Source organism: Balaenoptera borealis, assembly GCF_965194805.1.
Source record: "Balaenoptera borealis genome assembly, chromosome: 8".
Taxonomy (NCBI): domain Eukaryota; kingdom Metazoa; phylum Chordata; class Mammalia; order Artiodactyla; family Balaenopteridae; genus Balaenoptera; species Balaenoptera borealis.
In genome coordinates this window covers 118,813,508-118,839,928 of record NC_138865.1, presented here as the reverse complement: position 1 = coordinate 118,839,928, position 26,421 = coordinate 118,813,508, and the positions used below count along the sequence as shown (strand labels likewise).

General features: G+C 46.5%; 1 protein-coding gene across 6 annotated transcripts in view; it reads left to right on the top strand.

Annotated features, from left to right (window-relative positions):
- Nucleotides 1-26,421, top strand: part of AK8 (adenylate kinase 8) — a 131,812-nt gene that overhangs the window by 75,130 nt on the left and 30,261 nt on the right. For all 6 annotated transcript variants that reach the window (XM_082400804.1, XM_082400802.1, XM_082400801.1 and 3 more), the window contains one exon: nucleotides 4,359-4,500. In XM_082400804.1, the coding sequence (XP_082256930.1) occupies nucleotides 4,359-4,500 (142 nt within the window). The remainder of the gene's footprint in view (nucleotides 1-4,358; nucleotides 4,501-26,421) is intronic.

Sequence of the window (26,421 nt, the reverse complement as noted above, 5' to 3'; positions counted from 1 at the left end):
CACCAAACAACTGAGGCCTTAATGGGCCTGGGGTATCACTGGTCAGCAAACTAATTACCCAGTGGACCTCCTCTCCCAAGGGCAAGCCCGTTTCTCCTAAAGCCAGATTCAAGCTCAGATGCTGGACTTCATGTTTGTAATTTAAGGGTCCCATTTTCTTGCCAGTGGCTTCATCGTAGCCATCTGATGGGAATCTGGGTAAACTTTTAGGAGGAATTAAAACTATATGCACACAGGGACTTCCCTGGTGGCACAGTGGTTAAGAATCTGTCTGCTAATGCAGGGGACATGGGTTTGAGCCCTCGTCCGGGAAGATCCCACATGCCGCAGAGCACCTAAGCCGGTGCACCACAACTACTGAGCCTGTGCACCACAACTACTGAAGCCCACGCACCTAGAGCCCGTGCTCTGCAACAAGAGAAGCCACCGCAATGAGAAGCCCACGCACCACAACTAAAGAAAGCCCACGTGCAGCAATGAAGACCCATCCCTTCAAAAGAGCTCTGATCTGGCAGCTCCCATGAGTTGTCTCCAGGCCCCATAACAGCCAGCGAGGCAGGTGTCCCAGAGGAGGACTCTGAGATTCAGGGAGGTCCCACGGCCGGACCACTGGGCTCTCCGCTCACACTTGCTTGAAGAAAGGAACCCAGGGGAGCTAAGAGCTGAGTTTTTCTGGGTTTTATTCTAAGGAACTCTCATAAAAGCAGCAGTATTTACAAATCTTCCTGCAGCCCCCCACTTAGAGCTCAGCCCACCCACCTTCCCCGTCTGCTGATGGAGAGACTGGGGCTGAGAGAGGGGTGCAGAGAGCGCTTTCTGCCACAGCCGGCCTCTCTCTAATGGGGTGTCGCTGGAAGCTTGCGGCGTCCCTCAGCTACTCAGGTGCCCAGGGACTTGAGGGCACTGTGCTTGTGGGCTCAGCAAAAGATGGTTTCTTTCCTTTTATTTATTATTATTTTTTTTTTTGTTTTTGGCTGCGCCGCGCGGCTTGCGAGATCTCAGTTCCCCAACCAGATATTGAACCCGGGCCACCGCAGTGAAAGCGCCAAGTCCTAACCACTGGACCACCAGGGAATTACTTTTTTTTTTTTTTTTTTGGGGTTTCCTTTTAGAAATTTAGAAAGCTGGAGCTGTTCACAGCTGGTTTGCACTCAGGGGTCCTCAGCCCAAGCTCTTTGCAGACTTTACAGAAGGTAAAATGTTCTTCACTAGCCACACCCATGGGACCTGGGGACCCCAGCCGGGGTCTCCACTGGCTGATCCCACAAAATAAGCAGTCCTTGTGCAAACGTGGCAGAGCGCATGTTCCAGGACCTACCAGCTCAGGATCCTGAGATCAACCCCCATGCGTTCATTCAATAAATATGCACCAAGGGCCAGCGCATGGTCATTCCCAAGATGGCCCGGGGGTGGCCAGATCCCCTTCCTTCCTGAAGACCTGGCAGGGCCTCCCCACCCCCACTTCCCAGAGATCACTCTGCTCCAGCCACACTGGCCCTTTCTCCATCCCTTCCACGTGCCAAGGTCATTCCAGCCTCAGGGCCTTTGCCAGTGCCACCCCGGACATCCTCCCCAGATCTTCACGGGCTGGACTCACCGTCCAGACCTCGGCCGCTTGTGACCGCAGAGACCATCCTGGACCCAGTCAAACCAGCAGCATCCCATCATTCGGTTTGCTTTCTGCATAGTATTTATGACCCTCTGAGATGGGTATTTATCTGTGCATTGTCTGTCTCGCTGGCTAGAACGTAAAATCCAGGAGGGCAGGGCCCTTGGCTTCTTGTTTGCCGTGTGTGGCAGCGTCAAACCCTTGTCCCTGGACACAGCACAGACGCTGCATAACGCTCCATTGGATGGATCCCTGGGATAGGCTTGTTTTTGTACTAGTTACTATTTCACTGAGAATATCTGTACATATTTAGGGGTAGACCTGGATTGGGAAGCTCTAGGGCAGATTCTTAACCCACATTGTCTTTAATCTGTATTTCTCTTGACAGAAAACATGAGGTTTCTGGATCAGAGAAAAGACCCATTATTTATTCACACAGTAGCCTGAGGGCTGGCTCCCCGCGCCCTGACTCGTCGCAGGGGCCGCTGGTGGGAGCCGGTGTGCCCTGCGTGCGTGGGGAGGGGAGCACGGGGCGGAGGAGCCGAAGCTGTGACAGCTGCCCCTCTGTCCCTCCACACCCCACCCCCCCGCCGCTGCCCTGAATATAAACAGCCCCTGGGGAGTGGGGGCAGGGAGATCAGTAGGTTTACTACCCCCGGAATGTGAACAGAGGACTGAGGACAGAGGTCCCTAAGTCTCTCCATCTTTAACTGCCCAGGCTTGTTTGAAGTCAACCATCCTTTATCCCAGGAGCCAACTCAGCACACCGTGACCTTGACCTTGGGGAAAACATGAGCGTATTCATGAAACATTGTTTCCTGACATACATCTCCTGAACTGAAAAGTACCAGCCCCCATCTCTGAGTGCCATCTCCCACATGCCTGGAGCTATGCGTCGTGTTGATGCTGTGGTGAGAGGTCCCGGCATCCTCTTTCGGCGGTTGAGGAAACTGAGACTGGGAGAGCCTGCCTGACCCAGTGGAGGTCGGTTGGCACCTAAGGGCAGGGCTGAGACCAGCCCCCGCATTCATGTGTGCCTCCAGCCCAGCTCCTCCCCCCTCCTCTCTTCTTCTGAGCTCCCCAAAGCCTGGTCGAGTTGGTTTTAACATCTTTGTTTAGTTGCAGTGAAGCTTTGAAAAGGGAGGGCTCCTGTCTATTTATTCCATACCTCCTATCTGCCAGGCACTGTGTTAATCATGGAAAAGCGAGGTGGGCATGGTCCTTTGTCCTCGTGAGAGGCAGCATTACACAAAGAATTAGCCAGAGAGTTAATAACAGGGGTGGCAAGTGAAGGTGAAGAAGCACAGGCGCTAACCCAGCGACGGGCCGTCCAGGGAGCGGACACTCCTCTGGGGCCTGGCCCCGGGCAAGGCATGGGGGAAGGACGCTCTGGATGGAGGGACCGGCACCTTCAAGGGGAGGCGAAGAGCTGGGGGAGAGTCACAGGGAGGGGAGGCAGGACTTGGGCCCTGCAGGGCCCTGTTGACCATGGGGAAGTGTACTGCTCTTATCCCCAGAGCTTTGGGGAGCCATGGCGGGTTTAAGCAGGGAAGGGATGGGATTAGCTGTATCAACTTCTCACTGATCTGTCTTAGCCAAATCTTCTCATTAGAGCAAATTTCCTGCTCTTTCCTAGGGACTGGGGAAGAAAGGCTGGAAGATGTGAGAAAGAACAAAATCAGGGAAATGCAAATGACTTAGATGAGGTTTATGGTTCTTTGGCAACAGGGCAGTAACCCGGCATGTCACAGCCGTGAAGGAAAGCAGTAATTTTTCTGAATCTCTCACCGCCACGTTCACCTGGCTGGGGTCCTTTGGGGAAGTTTCAGTCATGTGCGTCAGGGCCACTTGGCTGACTCACGGAGGGAACCGGGCATCTCCAGAAAAGCCGCTGAGCTGCCCTGTCACTGCAGCTCCAGGAAACCTGCTCGCTGGGGGGGCCCACATTCATAGCAAACAATGGTAATATTTACCAAGTATCTCTGGAAAAATGAGTGCAAAGTGCAGGAAATGCAGTGCAAATTGCTAGAGCGCAGTACATTAGCAACATAGGCCTTTTAATGAATCTGAGAAGAGAGATATAAATTTCAGGAAAATGTCAATTGCAGTAATGTAAACAAGAGGCTTCTCAACATCTCCTTCTCCCTGAGACTCGATTTCAGTCTCTGGTTATAACTAAAGCTGTGATTCTTGAGAGAGATTTGATTCTGAACATCAAGGAGGGGAGAACTGGGGGAAGGGGAAAAGAAGGGGGTTGCTTGTGTATCGTGAATTAGCAGAGAGCCTCGGGGGCACCACTGCCATCCCATCGGAGGAAAACTAAACCTTCCACTGGGGATTGGTATGCTTCCGTGAAAAGTCTTTTTGCTGCAAAAACTGGATCCCTGCGGTTGCAGGGGGATCGGGGAGGGATGCCCACATATCACTGGAGGGCTGGGAGCTACCCTGGCTGCCGATGGGCGTATATCCTGTCAAAGTCAGGGAAAGCTCAGCTCAAGGTCAAGGTCACCCAATGCTTTTCCCTTCTTGAGTGGCCATGTTCCTCCCCTTGCCAGGACCTTGGAGGGTCCTGGGAAACGGGCGCCCACAGCCCTGTCCACCTAAAACGGCCTCTTCACCTGTTCAAATCAGGGTCAAATAAAGTTAGGAAGACCGTGAGCCAAGGCCACGGAGGCTCCCTCACCTTCCTGTTGGCTCAGGCGAGGTGGCCAGGGCGGCCGAGTGACCAGCTGTCTTCTTTTCTCTGCAGTCCCCGACAACATCATCATGAAGGTGCTGAGGCAGCGCCTGGACCAGCAGGACTGCATTGAGAGAGGGTGGGTGCTGCACGGCTTCCCGCGAGACAGGGACCAGGCGCGCTTGATGGACGGCATGGGCTACAAGCCCAACAGGTGAGCAGCCCGCTTCCAGCGGGGCCTCGGCCCTGGCCACGCCGCCTCCCTGGAAAAGGTCCCCACCACCAGGCGCTGTCTGTCCAGATCCGGCTGACTGCTGGCAGTTTGCCGGAGCCTTACCACGTTCCGGAAGGGGGGGGAGTGTCTCTTAGTCATTCCCATTGCCACCCACTCGTCCCATTCACCCTGGGAACTAGGAGTCAGGCTTGGGTTCAGATCCTGGCTCGGCCGCTCACCTTGCTGGACCTGAGCGTCTCCTCTGTGAATTGTAATACGCAGCAACCAGTCTTGCCTTCCTCATGGGATTGTGGTGCAAAGCGATCCATGTTTCCTTCTACTGTTTTCACAACTTCCTTTTTTACATTTGGTTCTTTGATGCGTCTGATATTTATTTTGATGTGGGTATGCAGTACAAATCTCTTTTTTTTCCCCCTCAAATGTTGAATATTGTTGAATACTCTGTCCTTCTTCCACTAACGTGAACTTGAGGGCACCCCGCCACAGTAGATATTGTGGAAATAAACAAAGACCTCCTAAATGAAAAAAGCAAAGGCTGTTTAGTCAGAGCTTGCTATATATAGCAAGGGAGTTGGCCCAATCTCAAAGGCAGGCAGAGGGGAGGGAGAGCCTTCTAGTGGGAAAGGTGAGGCTTCAGGGCTTCCCTGAGGGAGGCTGTGGGCCTGGGGAAGCTGGGGGCGGCCAGCTGGAAGCAGGGTGTCCTATGTGCTTGGTTAGGGGAACATATTCAGCTTTCTCTAATTTGGTTCTAAACTGGAAATGGTGGCAAAATTAGGGAAGCTGTTAGTTACTGATCAAGTCCTGGCTCTTTGGGGCTGGTTGCTGCAGAGATGGTGATTGGGTCCTGGGCTGGTGGCTGCAGGGGATAGGTATTTATATATGGTCTGAACACTGTCTGCTCGTAAATACAGTCTCTCTGTACGCTTGGTTGTACTGCTAAACTTTCTATTGTTTCCCACAAGTCTATTTCTGCAGTAGTACCACACTGTTTAACTACTTTAGTTTTATCATGTATTTCAAGTCAGTGCAGGACAAAGCCCTTTCATTACTCTTCTTTATTGTCTATTTTATATGTTTGTTTGTTATTCCAAATGAGCACTATGATAATTTAATCGTGAACTGCCATTGACTTTTAAAAAATATTTTATTTATTTATTTTAGCTGCGCCGGGTCTTAGTTGCGGCATGTGGGATCTTTGTTTCGGCATGCAAACTTTTAGTTGCGGCATGCACGTGGGATCTAGCTCCCTGAGCAGGGATCGAACCCAGGCCCCCTGCATTGGGAGCAAGAAGTCTTACCCACTGGACCACCAGGGGAGTCCCTGCCATTGACATTTTAACTAGAATTGCATTAGGTTTATCACTTGGTCTGTTGCAGTCTATGGCCCTGTCCTCTCTTTGCCCCTTCGTGAAACGACCGACACTTTATTGGGCCCATGCTTTTCATTTTAAGTGCATTTCTAGGTATTATATTACCTGTTGTTCTTCTTGTTGGTGTTGTGATAAGAGGATATTTTCACCCATTTTATTTTCTAACTGGATTTCTCAGGAGTATAAGAAAGATATTGATTTTTCTTATTTGCTTTATACTCCAGCTTCTTACTAGAACTTTCTTACTGTTTCTGATAGTTTTTCAGTTGATTCCCTTGGGCTTTTCAGGGTGATGATCATGTCATCTACAAATATTTATCCTTTTGCCTCTTCCTTTCCAATATTTATATTTTTCATTTTACTCTTTGGTCTAATTACATTGGGCAGTACTTCCAGAACTGAGTCATGATGGACAGGTGTTTTTTTTTTCCTGACCTGAAGGACTGTCCTGCATTCTACCACTAAGGCACTACTGTCATTTGAGGTATATACAGTTTTTATAAAGTTAAAGAAGTATAGCTCTTAGGATTTAAAATATCTGGAGTTGATGCTGAATATTATTCAAAGGCCTTTTTAGCATCTTCTAAGACAAATGGTTTTTTTTCTCTTTTTGATGTATGAATATAATGAATTATGTTAGCAGGTTTTCTAATAATAAGTCAACCTTTCACTTCTAGAATGACTGTCACTTGGTCTTGGTGTGTTATTCTTTCAATATATTGCTTGTGGCAGGTGCAATTTTGATTCCCCATCAAAACTGAGCAGTCCCCCTCCCTGCCATGTCATGCCAGTGAATGTTATATTACATGACAAAAGGAACTTTGCAGGTGTAATTAAGGTAACTGATCAGTTGGCTTTAAAGTAGGGAGGTCATCCTGAGCGACCTTGATCTTAGTGCAGTTAGGCCTGTACCAGACTTCTGACCTACAGAAATGTAGTATAATAAGTTTGAACTTTTTAAATCAACTAAATTTGTAGTAATTTGTTATAGTAGCAATGGGAAACTAATATACTGTTGGATGATATTGGCTACATTTTTATTTAGATTTTTTGCTTTAATGTGCATATGTAATATGGGTCTGAATTTTTCCTTTTTTTTTTTGTCCTTTGTCAGGCTTATAGTATCAAGGATGTGATCATTTCACAGGTTTTCATTCTTCCCCTGTATCTGGAATAGTTTTTAAAACTTCAACACTAACTGTTCCTTGGAGCTGGCCCTTTGGGGGAGAGGTAGCTTATTAATGATTTGATTTTGTGTTTCCTGCAGTTTTTGCTTTATATGTTTTGGTGCCATGTTATTTAGTTCATAAAGGTTTTTGTCAGCTGTGTGTTCATTGTGCAGTGTCATCTTGATGAAAGCGACTGTCTGTGACAGGACCGTTACTTGTCTCCTCCAACATGAATTTTCCCTTTCCTCCTCAGTAACAAAACATCAGTTTTCAGTAGAGCACGTTGGTGCTGAAATGAAAGACCCCATTTTCCAGCCTCCTTTACAGCTCTGTAGAACCACAGACCTAAGTTCTGGCCAATGAGATATAAGCACAAAATTGTGAGTGTAATTTCCAGAAAACCTGTTTTCGGAGAGCTAACTCAGCTGGAAGGAGGTCTTTTTTGTCCTTTTTGTCTGTTTTGCCTTTCTCTTCTCATTTTGTTTTTCCTAATGTTAATAATCACCTTGTTTCTTCACTTGCCTAGTTTTCTTTGAATCTATTTGCTACTTATTTCTACAGCTTATAATAGCCCCTCAGAACAATATTCCACAAAGTCCATCATATTACGTAAACTGTGAGTTCCAGGTTTTTCTTATTTACTCCCGTTCCTTTCTTGTTTGGACTGCTTTTTCTGTAGGTTCACTGCAGGGCTGTTCCAGGACTTTTCTGCACTGTGATTGAGGGATTCCCTTGGCCTGTCTTCTGAGTTGGGGTCCCTGTTTCCTGAATCACACATCTTCCTCTTTCTCACATACTCCCTTGTTTTAGTGTAGCATACCTTCCAGTTGCTTCTCAAGTTAAAAAGATTGTTTGACAACGGTAGGCTGTCACACCCTCATCACATGTGCTCCAGACTGAAGAAGTTCACACTGAAATTTCATTTATTTCTTTGGTCTGGGTCTCATTTACTCCATCGGACCAAAAATTAATGTGAAAACCCATGTCCTTCAGTTCTGGGAAATTCTCTTGAATTATTTTGTTGATTTTTCTCTATTTTTTTTTTTTTTTTCTGTTCTCCCTGGAACCCGCTATTTGAGTGTTAGATCTCCTGGACTGGCCTTGTAAATTAAAAGAAAAAAATCTTTTCTCTCTTGTATCCTATGGCTTTTGTTTTTTTTGTGTTTGTGTATGTGTGTGGTTTGCCTTTGTTTTGTTTTGCTCTACTTTCTAGGAGGTTTCCTCAACTTTCTCTTTCAACCCTTTTATTGAATTTCTAACTTCTGCTGCAGTTTTTACTTTTATAACATTCAAGAGGTCTTTTTTTGTCATCTGAATATTACTCTTATAGTTTCTTGATCTTATTTCATGGATTTTTTTTTTAATCTCTTGAAGATGTTAATGGCAAGCTTGTTTTTGCAGGAGGGTAATGAAGAGAGGTTTTTTTCCCCTCCTGCATAGTCTGTTCCTACTGAGTTTTTGTTTGTCTTGGTCTCATTCTTTCTCAGTAGAAAGATGTTGCATTACCCTTGGTTGTTTGCTCACATGTAAGAATGGGAAACTAAAAAACTATTTGGGAGCTCTGAGGGCATAGATGGAGCTCATAGAATTTGTCTTCAGTGTAGGATGAACTATTTGGGCCTTTTGTGCAGAATCCTCCCACCAACTCAACATCTTTAAGTCTTTTCCTCTGGAAATGTCAGATTCCTCAGAGAGGGCTCACCCAATCTCCTGCTGGAGGGTGAAGGTCTGGGGTCCGAGGGAGAAGCAGGACAGTGGGAATTGGGAGGAGGCGAGCAGAGGTCTCACGTACTGCATGCCATATGCATATATTTTTTTAAACCTAATTCCTCTAATTTTGGTACAGACTCAGACTCTCAACTGTGCCCAGCATTCTTCAAGTCCAAGGAGCCTGTATTATATCCTCTCTAGAGAGTAAACCTCCCATTTCTACCGAAGTGGAGGAGGAGCATTCCCTCGGCTGGGTGGAGTGAGGAGGGGATCTGGGGCTTAATCTCTTCTTAAGCAAGTTTAACCAATCGTCCTTATTTTAGCCATCCAGTTTCCGAGTGGACTCTTACCAGCGCTGCTCGCTGCTCAAAAGCCAATAAAGAGGCAAGTTTGGTGGAAAGGAAAGTTTGCTTTATTTCCAATGCTGGCAACCCAGGGGGGAGGGGGGGACTTCTGTCCAAAGGCTGACTCCCTCCTACTGACAGTCAGGGGACAAGAGCTTTTATAGACGGAGGGAGGGCGCTACATGCAGAAACAGCGCAGTCAGCTCTGACAGTCGTCTTGAAACTGGTCCTGCGGTGGTCTGATCAGCGTCATCTTGATTGTTTTAGGTACAGTTAGTCTTCATTTGCAGGATTGGTTTGTTCCCATTTCCTTGAGACCAGTTCTCAGAATTGCGGCAGCTTATGTCCCGGCTACAGCCTGGTCATCATGTAGTTCACTTCTTCCACCTGGTGGGGTTTCAGTATCTACAAGACGGCTCACAGGATACGGCTCAGAATATTATCCATAGCCCTTGAGAAGGAACTAAACGTCCTTAACTATGCTTAATGACTAAACTATGATTATTTGTTTGACTGTTTTCTTTGCCTCTGCATTTTCTCACTTCTCTGATTAAACGTATTCGTTGGCTAAAGTTTTTCCACAGACAAAAGGCAGGCGGAGGACATGGGAGGGAAGGACCACAGGGCCCTGCTCCGTTTCAGTACCTCTGCCTGAGCCTTTTGAGGATTTGCCGCTGAGGGCTGGGTTTGTTCTCAGCTTTTCCTACTGCTGACTCGGGATTTGGCTTGCTGACGTCTTGCTGCTTGTTGTCACAGGTCCAGCTGCCTTCCAGCCTCAAAAACACTTGTTTAGTTGCCTTCCCTTCCGCTGTTCTCCCTGTCGTTGCTGGTTAGGTGTTCAGAATCCCTTTCCTGTCAATCTTCTGTCGGGTTTGGGGAGGAAACAGAATGTGGTGCATGTTTCAATGTTCCATTTTTACCCGGAACTCAGCCCTTGATTGCTTTGTTGCATTTGCATGTCTCTTACCTTCATTTACTTTGCTTCCTTTATTTTAAGTTGTCACGTAGGGCAGAATGAAATTGGGTTTAACATTTTTTATTCAACCTGCTTGTCTTTTCCTTTCAACAGTTGAATTTATCCCACTTATTTTTTACTTTCATCGCTTTATTTTATGCTTCATCATGGTTTCCTTTGTTTTCCATCTTTTTTTAATGGTCTGTGTTTTCTTTTTTTTTATTTTATTTTATAAATTTATTTATTTATTTTTATTTTTGGCTGCATTGGGTCTTCGTTGCTGAGCGCAGGCTTTCTCTAGTTGTGGTGAGCGGGGGCTACTCTTCATTGTGGTGCGCGGGCTTCTCATTGTGGTGGCTTTTCTTGCTGCAGAGCACGGGCTCCAGGCGCGTGGGCTTCAGTAGTTGTGGCTCGCGGGCTCAGTAGTTGTGGTGCATGGGCTTAGTCGCTCCGTGGCATGTGGGATCTTCCCGGACCAGGGCTCGAATCCATGTCCCCTGCATTGGCAGGCGGATTCTTAACCGCTGCGCCACCAGGGAAGCCCCTTCTTTTTGTTTTATTATTGCTATTGTTGGCTTCTCTCCTCTCCCCCCAAGTTGGTTTCGAAGATAATCTGTTTCTAGTTCTACTACTCTCGTCAAGATGGTTTAATTAAACTTGTATTTCTCAATTTGTCAGTTCTGAAATGAAACAGAATAATTTGACTCTGTCAATGAAAGATGAAAGAAAAAATGCTCCCATATGTACCACCTCCTCATTCCCCTCCTCCATCCACTCTCCATTTCTGGCAGGCTGGGGCTGTGGGTGGGGAGGGACAGACACATTCTGAAATTTTTTGGCCTCAGTCTATTATACACAGATTATTATTTTTAAGATCACTAAGCTTTTCTTTCTAGAAATATAACAATTACATTCTGTTTTTAGCTGTATTACTGTACTTGTGAAGTTTTCATTCTCTCTTCAACTGGATTCAGATTTCAACACCAGCTGTTTACATGATTCAACCTCTCCATTTATCAGTTTTGATTCATTGTTCATTTGAATGGATTATGTCTTTGAGTCATTTTCAGCAAGGGTACAGACATGCTAAACTTCCTAAATTCTTGCACATTTGAGAATGTCTTTCTGTTAGCTTTATCTGTAAACAGCATCCAGCAAAGTAAAAAATTCTCCCATCACATTTCTTACCCCTCAGCATCCTGTACCATTTCTATACTGTGCTCTGACACCTGTGGGGTTGCAGTAATGTCTGAGGCCAGTGAGATTTTTTTCCATCATAGGTAATGTTCTTCTTATATCTGGATGCTCTCTCTCTCAGTTCATTTACATTCACTAGGCCATGCCTCAGTCTTGGTTCTCTTTAGTACCTTTCTCTGGAATATTATGAATCCTTTCCATTTCCATGATTTCAGGAGAATTTTCTTCTAGTACATATATTAATATTTTTCTGGTTCATTCACTTGGTGTGCTTATTCAGGAAGACCAATTACGTGCATGATGGATATTTATTATCTGTTTCCATAATTACAATTTCTTTCTAGTAGCTTTTATCTTTTCCTTTTCTTTTCTGTATTATTTTTCACATCTGTCCTTCATGATAACTTTATTTTTTATCATATTTATTTCTTGTTGCTTCTAATTTATTTTTCATATCTATAATGCTTTTACATTTCCCTTAGTTTTTTCCCTTAACGTTGTCAGTTTTCTTTCATCTCCTTTTAAATTTTATCTCATCCTCTTTTCTTTGATTTCTTGTATTACAGAGTCTGTTCTCTCTAAATTATTTTGAGCACGTTGATAAGGTTTTATCTAAAATGTTCTGCTGTTTCCTAGAGTACTTCTTCTTCCAAAGGGTATTCATTGTCTATGTCTCTCTCTCTCTCCCTCTCTCTCTCTCTCTCTCTTTTTTAACTTTTAGGACCCTTATTTGGCAATGTCCATACCTGAGTCCCAAGGTGGGTATATTTTGCAAATCACTTGTCTTTGAATAGCTCTGTGGTTTGTCTAAGAATAGCATGAGTTGGTTTTAGAAAATAGACAGAAAATTAGTTTTCTCTGACTGTTGTAATAAATTACCACAAACTTAGTGGCTTAAACAGTACACATTTATTGTCTTACAATTCTGTAAGGTTAACATCAGTAAGTCAGACAGGCTGCATTCCTTCCTGCAGGCTCTAGGAAGAGTACATTTCCTCCCCTTTTCAGCTTCTAGAGATTGCCCCCAGTCCTTGGATCATTGCCCTCTTCCTCTGTGTTCAAAGACAGCAATGTTGCAACACTTGATCTTCTTCTGTGGCCACATCTCCCTCTGACCAGAGCTGGGAACCGTTCTCAGATTTTAAGGACTCGTGTGATTGGATTGGGTCCACCCAGATAATCTAACCTATCAACGTCCTTAATGTAATCTCATATGCAGATCCCCTTTTCCATGTAAAGTAACATATTCACAGATCCTGGGGGTTAGGAGGTGGACCTCTTGGTGGGGGGCATTATTCTGCCCCTCACGGTTAGATTCTCCTCAATTCTGTCTTAATTATATCCTTGGAGTTGGGTCCGGAGAGCTTCCTCCTAGAAGACTGAAAGGTCTGTTTAGTTCTAGGGCAGCAGGGACCCAGCAGGCAGCCTGAGCATCCTGTCTTTCCACCTGTGTTGACCGGGAATTGCCAGGGGACCACAGTGCTATGAGGCGAAGTTTCCACCCTCCGTTTTCTGGGGATGGAACAGACTTTGGTGTCAATAATTAGCTTCTGAGTAAACTCATCTACCTGAAGATGAAAGGCATCAGGGAAAATGCAAAAACAGTCACTTAAAAGAAGGCTGGGAGCGGGTCATTGAAAAGACATAGGGAGAGAATCTAGTGCTCATTTTTCTGAAACCCGAGGGGAGGAACGCCTCTTTTATTTACCGACCCTGTGCACCATGCCAGGACTGCACGACCAACAGGGGGAGGGCACAGTGTTTATTAAAAGCATCGCAGGGAAGATTATTCAAGAACCTCTTTGATTTAGGGCAGGCTTGCAAGGAAATACTTCTCCATTCACCATGAAGTAAAAAGCAGTTTCTAAAGACTTAGTAAATAATGCCAATTTAATTTATTTGACCCTAAGGCAGAGGACAAGCAGAGAAATAAAAAAGGTATTTGTTTACAACGTAGATTTAATCATATGCCACTGTTTAATCATCCTTCTGTATTTCTCTCCCAATCACTGAGGGTGTATTTTCCCTCCTCTTTCTCATCTCTGACTAATCCATTTCCTCCACCTTAGCTTGCAATTTAGCATTTTTTGTGATTAATTCAGAAAGTAATTTTAGCCATGAACCTTCAAGTCCAGATATAGGCTAAGGAAGAGAGAAACATTCTAAAATGAACCCACCTAGCACTGGGATGAATATCAGGGCTGTAATTCTGGTTCGGTTGTGATGCCAATTATAAAGCACTCTAGCTGTGGTGCTGCTGTTTTTGACACCAGGAGGAAATCTTGACAGAATTATAGCCTAGAAATCAATCTGGGAATACGATACAGAAATCTATAATTCAGATATGAAAACAGTCTACAAAGGCTCTTTTTGTTTTTAGGAGGCTTCAATGAAATTAAATTAAAATAAATTTACATATCTATCAATTTTACTATAAAAATATATTCATACTAGTAAATAGAGTTATTGGGGAAGGGTAAGCTACTCTGTGTATTGGACACAGAAATAGACCCCTCTGGCTTATCAGGGAACAAAGTTATTGTCTCCTTGTCAAATATGAGTCTCTTCTTAGAGATAATAAATGGATAGTGTTCAAATGCCATGTTTTGTTTCACTCCTACCTCATAAACCCATGGCACATAATACTAAATTATATTCCTCTGAGCAGTATCAACCTCCTGGTTCCAAGATCCCACAATGAGGGAAACAAACAAAGTAATTGATGTGTCACAAAGAAGGAGAAAAAGTTATTTGAGAACAAATAAAATGGGCTATAAAGTTTGTTAAAACGTAATAATAATAGTAAAAAAAAAAAATAGAAGAAGAAGAAGAAAGAAACAAAGAAAGAAGTATCCAAGGCTCCATCCAGAAATCTGCCCTCTGCCTGGCTGTAAAATAATTCATTTCATGCTGCAAGTTTGTAGCACGGTATTTCCTTTTAAAATTAATGTTTACTATGGAGAGGGAGTATAGGATTCTGATTGATGTTGGGAAGTTTGCAGTGTATCAGACAGACTGGTGGTTTTTTTTTGTTTTTTCCTTTGCATCCTCCCTCACCTTGATGCTGTGAGGAGGGGGCGGGGCGGGCCATGACTTGAACCTCTTCCCCCGACCCGGGCTGTACCGCTGTAGGCCCAGCGGGCAAGGTCCAGGTCACGTCCAACTGCAAGGTCCCAGGTCAGAGCTGCTGCTGCGTCTCTCAGAAATCCCTGGAAAGAGGGTAAAAGGGGGGAACCCTCGCTGAGTCAGTGGCAATGGAATTCAGCAGAATGGTAGCAGAGATTTTATTATTGCTGTTTTCTTTAGTATTTCTCTCTTTCTGTACTCCATTGGACTAAATTTGGGGACTATGAAGAAATCACCCAAGGAAGGTATTTTCGATTAGCTTGTTGTGTCCCAGGTTGTTTTGTGCAAACTGGCAACTGCTCTATAGGTTCCTTTTCGAGTGTGGTGGGTTTTAATTTTTTATTTATTATTATTTCTTAAACTAGACAGTTGTGTGTCCCACATAACTGTGGGAGCCCAGAGGGGTTCGGTTGTCCCTGGGAAAGCAGTGACAGGTCTCCTCTCATTGCACTTGGATCCCAGTTGGTGCTGGGTGTCTTGTTGGCTTTTGCTAAAAGCATAGCCCTTTCGCCCAGGGAACCGGAGAGCAGAGCGGCCGAGGGGACCCAGGCTCGCTGACATGAACTCCCAGCCTGGAGGAGCTGGGACTCCCACACCCAAGTGGAGCCTGCCCGGCGCAAGCCTGGCCCCTCAGACACGTGGGTCTGAAAGCTTTCAGATTTCCTGGGGCCAGACCCTAGAAACAAGCCTCCGCTTAGTGGTCGGAGGCGGCCCAGAATGTTCTGACCAGGCTGCTGCTGCTGGATCCCTTGCTCTCCTCCTCTCCCCTCTGCATCTTCGCATCCAGTTTCTGACTCTGCTCTGCAGTGGTCCTGCCTTGTTTGTCCCTGAGGACACTTCTCCCCTTCCCGGTCCTGCCCCCTCATCTTGGACCCTCATCATCACCCTGACAACAAGAATGATGATAGTGATATCTGGTATCTACCGAGTGCCAATTGTGTGCCTGCTTTGCATCTCCTTTAATCCATTCAATAGCCCCATAAAGTAGGTTGGTTCAGTTAAAGGCATGTGGGCTCAGAGGAGCCGTGTCCCTTGCCCCAGGCCACGTGGAGGAGGCCAGCCGGGACCCCAGCTCTTTGCTCTGAACGGCTCCATCGTGCCCTGAGCATCTATCCTGCTCCCTGGCTTGCTGGCTTGAAAAAACTACAGTTAACCTCAGTTTTCCTGTCTGTCAAATGGAGCAATAACCTCTACCCTTTTAACCTGACAGCACCAGTGCTCTGGAGAGTGAGTGGAATATGTGTGCGTGTGATTTATAATTGGCAAGTGCCGTGGTTGCGGGGGGCTCTATGAGCTGGCTCCGAATATCCCTCCCACAGCTCTTTCTGGGAGGACAGACTCTCTTTCAAAGTGTAGGATATAGTTTTCTCTCCTGTTCTCACATAATGAATTACACACTCTGTGCCCTAAATAGGTGAGCTATTGATTTGCCTACACTTTAAGAAGCATGGAAACATTTATTATAATCATTACCCATGTGCTTTTGAATTCCTATTACATAAAAAGAGGCGAAAATGGCAAACACTGTTATACTCTGAAGGACGACTGTCAGAGAGTAATTGCTGTATCTGCTCACGGTGGGCTGGTACAAATAACTCATTTCTACTCAAAATATTTTCCCTCTAGTCACAATCTGCTTGCTTTTCTTACCTACAGAAGACATTTTAAAGACTCCCGTTGGTTGGAATTGGGGAAGGTAGCTCCTTGTTCACCAGGCGGTGTGTGGGATGAGAGAGTGGCCCTGAAATAGACAAAGACAAAAATCACCTTTTTGTCTGGAAGGGCCCTGTGGATCCAGGCAAACTGGAAAATTGTGATCAGAGCATTTAACAATGTTGATAAATTATTCTGCTGAATGCTGGTTTGATTTCGTGGGTTCAGCTATGTTAAATTTGAACAATGGAAAATCATGGTATATTATGAAAGTAAAAACTGAACTGGCATATAGTTAATATGCCAGAGCTCTCTAATTTAATGTAAAAGCTTATTATTTTTTAGTTGCATATGACACTGTGTTTTGGAGGACAGCACAGCGAAACCCTCAGAGAATGGCTTCACCATTTCTGATGTGTTCCAAAGTGAAAAGGATGCTATAATCTCTTAAGAGAACAGCAGTTGGACCAAAGAAAAATTAAAATGCGCAACGAGAGGATTTCTCGCCTCTCCTCTCTCTCTTTCTCTCTCTCTCTTTTTTATTATCACTTGGTCCTTCCAGGAAGCTCTCATATTTCTGCAGCTGATCCTTATGTGGATTAGGGATAATAAACAGCCCATTAATGGAGGCCTGAACTAGGAAATGGAGCTGGAATCAGCAGCAAAATTCAGTGGCTGACTGAGGTTAATAACTCCATTACTCCAGCCCCGTGCCGAGCCGCCCAACGAGCGGGATGTTAGCCTTATCTTACTCCACATTAATTGAGCTAATAGAACCCGGCTGACCCTGCCTTGCTGCCACCATCCGAGAGTTTACCAGACATGGGCTGGAATACATATCATGGACTGTGTGCTCCACGGTGCCTTTTGTTTTTGGAAGAAAGATCTTTCCTAAACATCGGTGAGCCGGAAGTCCCCTCCTAAGAGCAGAGTCGCTGCGCACCTATCCACAGCAGGGTCCCCAACCACTTGGATTCTGTCGCACGAGCGATGGCGTCCATTGGCCCTTCTAGGCAGATGTCCACTTGGGTTCGAGGGCTTTGGGGGAAGTAGCCATTGTCTCAACAAAGTGTCTGGGTTCAAGGGTAAAAAAGAAAGTGTGCATGTGATGGAGGTGGGAGTGGGGGCAGCTCCAGGCCTTGTCTCTTCTGGTTCTTTCTTTCTTTCAACATTCAGCAGCTGTCTCTTTTTCATCCGTCTTTCCCCTTCCTGATAGCTCGACACACGTTTCTGACAATCTTGCTTTGCGGCTCGCTGGTAAGCGGTCTGGGGGCTCTGCGTAACCTTTCTAAGCCTCGGTTTCCTTATCAAATGGGGTGATAACCCAGCCCTTCTTACCTCACCTTTGCTGGATTCATGTACCGTATTTGCTGGGAAAATGCGTATGGGTGGGGCTTAGGAATTAGAAAATGCTCCGTACAACCAAGATGATGTTGTCAACAGATAAATATCGAAACCTGAATTTCCTGCAGCCAGTTGTTATCCTTTCTGCGCTCCAGTTTACTCAACTGAGGACCAGGGACCGTGGCATTGAGGACGTCAGGTCAGGGGTAGGAGGCGGTGATGCGGAAGCACTCTGCACAGAGCCTGGCGTATGTACGAGGGCCTCCGGGTGTGGGAGCCGCATTTATTCCTAATACATTGGGAGCTCGGGGCCTGTGCGTGGAGACCAGAGCTTCTGCAAAGCAAGGGCAGACCAGTTCCTCACCAAGGAACTGTGGCCCGGGCTGGCCCCTCGGCTGCTCGGGGCACACTGCTCCCCTCTGGGTGGAGGAAGGTACTTCCTTGTTCACCTGCGATTTGCGGGGCAGAAGATGATCCTGCAGATACACAAAGACAAAACTGCACTTTTGTCAGAGAAGCCAAAGAGCCAGACAAACAGGGAAATCTGAATGCTGGAACAGTCTCGCAGGTCGTGTGGCGGCCGTGAAAAAGCGTGGATCACCTGTCCCCTGTTGTTTTGTAAGATTTAAAGTTTCCTTTTTTTTTCTTTTTTTTGGCTATGCCACATGGCTTGCGGGATCTTAGTTCCCCGACCAGGGATTGAACTCGGGCCCCGGCAGTGAAAACGCCGAGTCCTAACCACTGGACCGCCAGGGAATTCCCTAAAGATTCTTTTGATGGCAGGACACAACCAAATGACACTCAGAGAGATGAAAGGCAGAACTCTGTTACTGACAGCTCCAAACGAGAGGCGGCTGCCACACGGGGCCGGTGCGGGGGCTTCACCCTGGGGCCAGGGTGACCGCCGCTGAGCCATGGAAGGCATCTTCTGTCTGGCAGGAGGGCAGTTAGCTAGGTTTTGCAGCCTCTTGCTGGATTGGCTAATTTAAATAATTTCGGGGGCTCCGGGGCCTGGGGGCTGTCCCCGGCTGGAGTGTAGGAGTCCCGGAAGGGGAGTGCTTGGAGTGGGGCTTGGCAAACTGCGCAAGAAGGGGACTTGAGGGTTGTGAGCCATGACTTGAAAACTGGGTCGAGACAGCACTTGTGAAATGCCATATCACACCTGTCCTGCTTGGGATGGACTTTGCCCGCCTGTCCTCATTCTGTATTCTTCACCTTTCCGCGGTCGAGGCATACTTTTGGAGACAGCCTTGAAGAGATTAAAACTCAACCCGAAGGTCTTCCGTCCCGGCAACACTTGCATCTCTCCAGCGTCTCTGAAATCTCTGCCATCACCTGCTCCGGCGTCCCGTTCGGGTAAACTGCCTTGTCCTCGCTTTCGCATCCTCTCCCCGCAAGACGTAGGCCATCTTCCCAGGCCACCAGCTCAGTTTCCACCACACTTGTTACACAGCGACTTAGCACATTGCGACAGCACGCGCCGACTGTCCTGGCTCTGAGAGTGAGTGTTGTGCTTCCTTGTGGCAAAAATAAATACTAGCTGGTGATGGGAATTTGGCAGCCTCCTGGGAGGTCGGAGGGGATGCAGGCGGTGGTTCTCAGAGCCGGTGGCTGGGTCACCGGGCCTGCAGTTAGGAAAGGAGGTGCACCCTGGGCCTCCAGCTCAAGACTGTGGCCAGTGGTGGAGTCGGGGCCCCCGGGGCTGGAGCATTTTAATCCTTCGGTAAATAAGGACTGAAGTAGAAAAAGGGAAGTTCTCCCATTATTTTCCCGCCTAGGGACTGTTGACATTTTACCACTTATTTCCAGTGTTTGTGTAAGAAAACGTCTGGTGAGGATGATTCTGAGCAAATGTGGAAGGTCGGCACCGCTTTTTTTCGAGGGTTAAAACTTAGTTTATGACAGTCTGTTACTAAGGTTTGTCGTCTGTCTTGAAGAGCATGATAGCAATTACTTTTGAAGCAGCGACATCAAAAATGTACCTGACCTTTGAACTCTTTGCCTGCAGCCTCCAGGATCTTGCAGAGTATAAAATATAAAAGTACAGTGAATTCTCAGAAAGAGAGAGCGAGCCCAGACGACCACAGGCTTAGCTCTGCTGTTCCCAACGGGCAGCGGGGACCAGAAGGCACACTGCGTCGTGTGCTGGTGGCAGGAGACTTCAGGGCAGCTGGCAATCCGGGAGCCTAAGAGACGGCCTGTGCTGGGTGATGGAGGGCCTGGGAGTTTAGTCTTTAGGAAGAGACAGGGCACACGTGTAACAAGGGATCTGCGTGGTATTTTCTTGGTTAGTAACGTTGTTAGTTAAAGACTGACACTAACCGTCTTGCCGTAGTATATTGAAACTCAGTGTATTTATTTATTTATTTATTTATTTATTTTGGCTGTGTTGGGTCTTCCTTGCTACGTGCGGGGGCCTCTCCCGCTGCGGAGCACAGGCTCTAGGCGCGTGGGCTTCCGTAGTTGTGGCGCACGGACTTTGTTGCTCCGCGGCATGTGGGATCTTCCCGGACCAGGGCTGGAACCCGTGACCCCTGCATTGGCAGGGGGATTCTTAACCACTGCGCCACCAAGGAAGCCCCTAACTCAGTGTGTATATTAACCGTTAAAATTTTTTTTTCCTAAGAACTTTCTGAGAGCACCCGGTTCTGCCTGGCTGGCTCTCTTGCTGTCTAGGAAGGGGTCCAGGGTGAGTTTGCCACACTCTACTTGAGCACTCTTTCTCCCCAAGTGACACTGCGTAAATGTGTCATTTGGGGAGGAAGTGACAACTTTTCTCAGTTTCCTAGTTTAGTGTCTGATAACCTTCGCAGTCAGAAAATTTCTCTCATGCCCAGCTCTCCCTTTTCCCCCCATCAAGGTTGACTATTCTTCATTGGCAAAGCACATCTCAATTTCTGTTTCCCCCGTGGATTCCAAGCTCTTATTAGGGGTGCAACGGGTTTTATTCAACCAGTAACAGTTGGGCCTAAGCCGGTGGTGACTGAGACATCAGGGGAGATAAACACGCCTTCCCTGCTATCAGACATCCAAAGCAATCTCCAGGCCTCAGTGGAGAGTGACAGGTGACCTTTAGCAGAATGGAGCCCAGGGTAGTTGGCATTTGAGTCCAGCTCTGATGAAGACGCCCCCATTTTTGGCAGGTGCAACGCTAGACCGTTGACTTAAATTCATTTCCCAGAGAAAGGCAAGAGGACGGAGGCCGAGATGACCTGGAGAAATCATATTTGTTTTCTTTACCCATAGGAGACTTTGGGAGGCATCAGAGTGTACTTCAATTTTCCATCTTCCTTGGAGGCATAAATAAAGTGCTGAACTGTTGAACTCCGCTTGTGCTTTAAAAGCTTGGGCCTCTGCCAGATTCATGTGGCAGATGTCTAAAAGCTTGAAGCTCTCCTCCCTAAATATCACAGAAATTATTTAATAATAATAAAAAAAAAAACTTTTAAGAAGGTCTCCCACAAATTGAAGTTCAGCCTTACTTTTTCTGAGATTATAGAACCCTGGGCCTTGCCTCCTTGTTGGCTTTGAGGTGTCTGCAGATTCCAGACCCCACCCAACACCCGCCCCCGCCCCCAGGGGCAAGTGAGCCGCAACCCCCATGTGGCTCTTGGGGCCCTTCCTTTCTCTCTGGGCCTCTGTCTCATGAAGCCTAGGTTCTAGATCCTAGGAAAGGACTCCATGCATTGGGAAGAAACCCACCAGGCCTGGAACTCCCACTCACAGAGTAGGAGGTGGGGTGGGGATCAGGAGAGGAGGGCTTCCCTCTTTCCCACCCATCCCTCTCCTTCCTGCCCCCGCACCTGAGCACATCTGCCTACTTCCAGCTTGCTAAACACCTAGTGTTTGCTCCTAATGTGTCTTCCTTCAGAGCACCTTGGGTTTTTGTCCAAACCCTATCTTTCCTACAAGGCTTAGCTCAAACTCCACCACCTCCAGGAAGCCTTCCCTGACGCTTCTCCTTGCTCTGCACCTTCACGGCACTTTACATGTTGTCCTGCGGATGGGAAGCAGCTTAACAGGACAGTGTTTAAGCAAGAGGCCCCAGAAACCTGGCTTTGCCTCAAATACGCTGTGTGAGGCTGGGCAGGTTTTTTTTCTATCATCTCTGAACTTCAGTTTCCTCCTGTGCAAGATGGGGATGACTTTGTTCAGATAAGCACCAAATATTTACAGAGCATCTGTTACGTGCAGGTACTGCTCGACTTCTGGGAACACAAAAGGAAACAAAACCGAAAATACTTGCTGTCACATGGCTTACATTCCTGCTGGCGTGAGAAAGGCTATATACAACCAACAGATGCATACTATGCTGGGTCCCATGGAGAGCAGTAAAACAGAGTAAAGGGGAGAAGGGAAGGTGGGCAGGAAGGTGGGGAGGGACAGGTGGGGTGGCACATTGCTTGGAAGGTGGTCAGGGATGGCCTTTCCGATAAGAGCACATTTGAGCAGAGGTTTAAACAAATCCTGGGATGATCTGTGGTAGAGCAGTTCGGACCAGGGGAACAGCAAGTGCAAAGGCCCTGGGGTGAGAATGTGCTTGGCACGTTCAGGGGGTATCATGGAGGCTGTTGTCAATGCAGCAGCGACGGGGCGGGAGGTGGTGAGTCAGAGGTAGACGGGCCTCCTGGAGGACTCGGGCTTTTCCTCTGAGTCAGGTGGGAGCCGCTGGGGGTGGGGACTGATGGGCAGTTGAGTGATGATACTTATGTTTGGAAAGGATTACTCAGGGTCCTGGGTGGAGAATGGACTGTAGGCAGGAGGACAAGGGCAGAAGCAAGGAGGCCAGGCAGGGGGCAGTTGGCATCATCTAGGTGAGAGATCCTGGTGGCCTGGCCCAGGGTAGTAGCCATGCAAGTGGCAAGGTGTACTTGGGCTCTGACTACATTTTGAAGGCAGAACAGACACGATCGCTATGGACAACTCCAGTTTTTGCTGGAGCACAAGGGAAGAATGGGCTGGCCATCTACTGACCAGGGGGATGTGGAAGGAGCAGGTGTGGAAGACGGGACCACCAGTTCCATTTTGGACACGGTAAGAGTGAGATACCTATTAGGAATCTGAATGGGTTTCCCAGGGCTGCTATACCGCAGACTTTGTGGCTTAAAAAATGGAAATTCATTTCCTCACAGTTCTGGAGGCTGGAAGTCCAAGATCAAGATGCTGGCAAGATTGGTTTCTTCTGAGGCCTCTCTCCTTGGCTTGCAGACGGCCACCCTCTTCCTGCCTCTTCGTGTGGTCTGTTCTCTGTGTACAAGTGTCTCTTTGTGTGTCCAAATTTCCCCCTCTTCTAGGACACCATTCAGATTGGGTTAGGGCCCACCCTGACAGCTTCATTTAACTAAATCACCTCTTTATTTTTATTTATTTATTTATATTTATTTTTGGCTGCCTTGGGTCTTCGCTGCTGCGCACGGGCTTTCTCTAGTTGTGGCGAGCGGGGCCTACTCTTCATTGCGGTGCGCAGGTTTCTCACTGCGGTGTCTTCTCTTGTTGCGGAGCACAGGCTCTAGGCACGTGGGCTTCAGTAGTTGTGGCATGTGGGCTCAGTAGTTGTGGCACGCGGGCTCAGTAGTTGTGGCTCGCGGGCTCTAGAGCGCAGGCTCAGTAGTTGTGGCGCACGGGCTTAGTTGCTCCACGGCATGTGGGATCTTCCCGGACCAGGGCTGGAACCCGTGTCCCCTGCATTGGCAGGTGGATTCTTAACCACTGTGCCACCAGGGAAGCCCGCGCTCTCTTGTTTTGCTTTTAAGTGCCGTGTGTATTCTTTTTCTCCACCCGGCACACCTGCTGTCCTTCCCCATGTCCCCCTTCCCTTCCCCCGCCTGACCCCCGGCGGATTAGGATGCTGGGTTGGGACGGCCTGGAATGTGGCCGCCCTTGTACCTGCTGGAGGTTCCACCCGCGTTTGCTTTAACCAGAGGCCCCTCTTCGTGTGGAGCTCTGGGAGCGTCCCCCGTTCTCCTCTCAACAATAATTAGCCTTGTAAGACTAATGGACGAAATCGTGTCTAATTACCCTGTTGAAGGCCCAATTACGCGATTAACATTCGAGGGCTATAAGCTAATGATGAGAAGAGCCTCTCATTTGCATAGCATTAAGTTAATTGAGCTGCAAGCCGAGGGGTGGATGGGGTGGTGATGGCAGGACTCTCTTTCTGGACGGATACTAATGACCAGAGAGGATGATTCACCTGACAGCTTTATTAATTAACAACGATCGGATTACCTAGCAGGAGTGGCATGTGGCAGTGGGCAGAAAGCCTCGGCTTTGTGAGAAATGAGAGATGGGAGCCCCGTCTGCTGATTTTTCTTCCCAGCACTTGGCTCTGTTAGAGGCAAGCTCACCATCACCTTGAAGAACCATTTTAGAAAAATTTCCCTTTAAAATCGTGCTCAAACACTTCTGTTATGCACTTCCTTGCATGTTGACTTCACTCATTCCGTCATTCATTCATTCTACTCACATTTACTGAGTGCCCCTGACCTGCGAGGCTGGAGTCCCTGCCCTTGGGACTGTCCTGGTAGAGGGTTCCCTTGGGCTAAAGACACCCAGCTTCCCCCAGAGGTTTGGGATTCAGCCCTGAGTCAACCTTGCATTTGACGAATGTCAGCATAGAATTTCAGACTTTGAAGAATCCTTAAGGATCGTCAGTTCAAATCTCTTACCCCCTAAAAATGGGGGCTCAGGGAGGCTGGAGCTCAAGGTCACTTGGCAAGGAGTGGTGGCAGTGGGATGGGGTCTGGTGCTCCTGGCTCTGCCCTACACCCCCTGCCCACCGAACGGTCCTGCCTTTTCAGCACCTCCGTCAGCCCCTCTGCACTGTGTTTTGAGTATTTAGTTTTGTCTCCTGGGAAACTTGCTGAAGCCCCTCCCTCTCCACTCACAGCCTTGTCTGCTTCTCCTCCATGAGGGCAGAGACTGTATTGTGCTCACCTTTGATAATTAGATGATTGAACCAAGTAGGGAACTGTTCAAGTGGCATGGCTGGTACTAAAACCCAAACTGCTTTCCAATGAATTTCTTTAAAAAATAAAATAAAATAAAATCATGTGTATGTCCTTTTGTAACTTGCTTTTGTACTTTGTAAAATATTTTGTACATCTTTCCCTATCCTTACGTAAAGTTATAACTCGTTAACTGTTTGCATAGTATTACACTGCAAACTATTGCATAGTAATAGTTTTTGAACAGGATTACATAGTCCAGATGTATTATAATGTCTTTAAATGCCCTCTGTTGGCAGGCATTTAAGTTATTTACAGTTGTTATTTTTTTTCTATTACAAACAATGCAGCAACAATGGTGTATACACACACTCATCTTTATGCATTTGTTGTGGTCAGTGGAAAGACAAGTTGTAAAAGAACATATACAGCATGATACCAAAAACAAGTAAAACTAAGCAATGTGATACACCACAACCAAGTTGGATTCATCCCAGGGTCACAAGGATGATTCAACATAGGCAAATCAATCAATGTGATACACCACATCAACAAAAGAAAAGACAAAAACCACATGATCATCTCAATCGATGCAGAAAAAGCATTTGATAAAATTCAACATCCATTCATGATAAAAACTCTTACCAAAGTGGGGAAAAGCTATTTATGACAAACCCACCACTAATATAATACTCAACGTGAAAGGCTTCCTGCTAAAATCTGGAACAAGACAAGGATGCCCACTCTCACCACTTCTGTTCAACAGAGTATTGGAAGTCTTAGCCATAGCAATCAGACAAGAAAAAGAAATAAAAACATATCCAAATTGGAAGGAAAAGGTAAAATTGTCATTATATGCAAATGACATGATACTATATATAAGTAATGTGTTGTTTAAGTGTTCATACACATTTTTCAAAATTCATGATGGTGGTTCTCCTGGAATGTGTGTGGAGACAGAGGGATGGGATTGGTTAGGAGCATCCAGAGTGTGTCAATATTGGAGGGATGCATTTCTTACGTGACTGTATCCACCAGAATAGAAATTATTCTAGTAAAGGATTCTTTGTCTTATACACCAATTTATCTCAAGCTCCTAAAATAATAATACCTGGCACATAGTAGGTGCTCCATAAAGAGTTGTGGCCTGAATGATTATATGTTACATAACTTATTTTTATGTATCAAAATATGTCATAATAAGAAATGGGGAAAATATCATTTTCTTCTCATCCTTCCCCATAAGCAACAACTCTTTGTAGTTTCTAGGGTATTCTTCCAGAATATTTCTCTGCATCAATAAGGAGATTATAAATATATGCATTTATTTTATATAGATGGAGACATACTGCACACACTGCTTACTCTCTCTTTTCTCTTGGCAGCGTATCTGGACATATTTCCGTGTAGCACGTTAGCTCTGCCTCATCCTTTTTAATAGCCACATAGTATTCCAGCCTTAGACTAGGCAGTAAGTAATTTGACCACGTCCCTACTGAAGAGCATTTAGACTGTGTTCCTTCTTTCATTTTGCAAACACTGCTACAGTTGATGTCCTGTAGTATGGTTCTGTATATTCATGGGACTATCTCTACAGATTAAAATCCTAAGAAGTGGAGTTGCTGGATTGTAATTTTTATTTTCAGTGGGTGCTACCAAAGTGCCCGAGAGCTCCTAACTCTGCTGGTGGAGATAAAGCACTGTGTGACCAAAGGAGGTGTGTGTGTGGAAACCGCTAGACATCCAAGGAACAAAGGCTTCGTGGAGGTTTGGGGATGCCATGCTGCAGGACTCCAGAGGACACCTAGGCAGCAAAGTGGGTCCCTGGAACCACCCAGGTTTGTGACACAGTTCGGCTGAATCACCACGCAAATGCTCAAGCTATGGAAATGTTTGATCGCAGGAAACTTAAGTTTTAGGGAGCATATTTTGTTCTTAGGCTCGATGATGGATTTAAAAGATGCCTAAATGTTTTCTTTCAAGAATGGTTGTATTGCCCACGGCAGTTCCTCTTTGATTTACTTAGAGTATTTAAGTAATGACAATTATTCCAATTTTTAATGCTTTGAGCCTCTAGCCACAGCT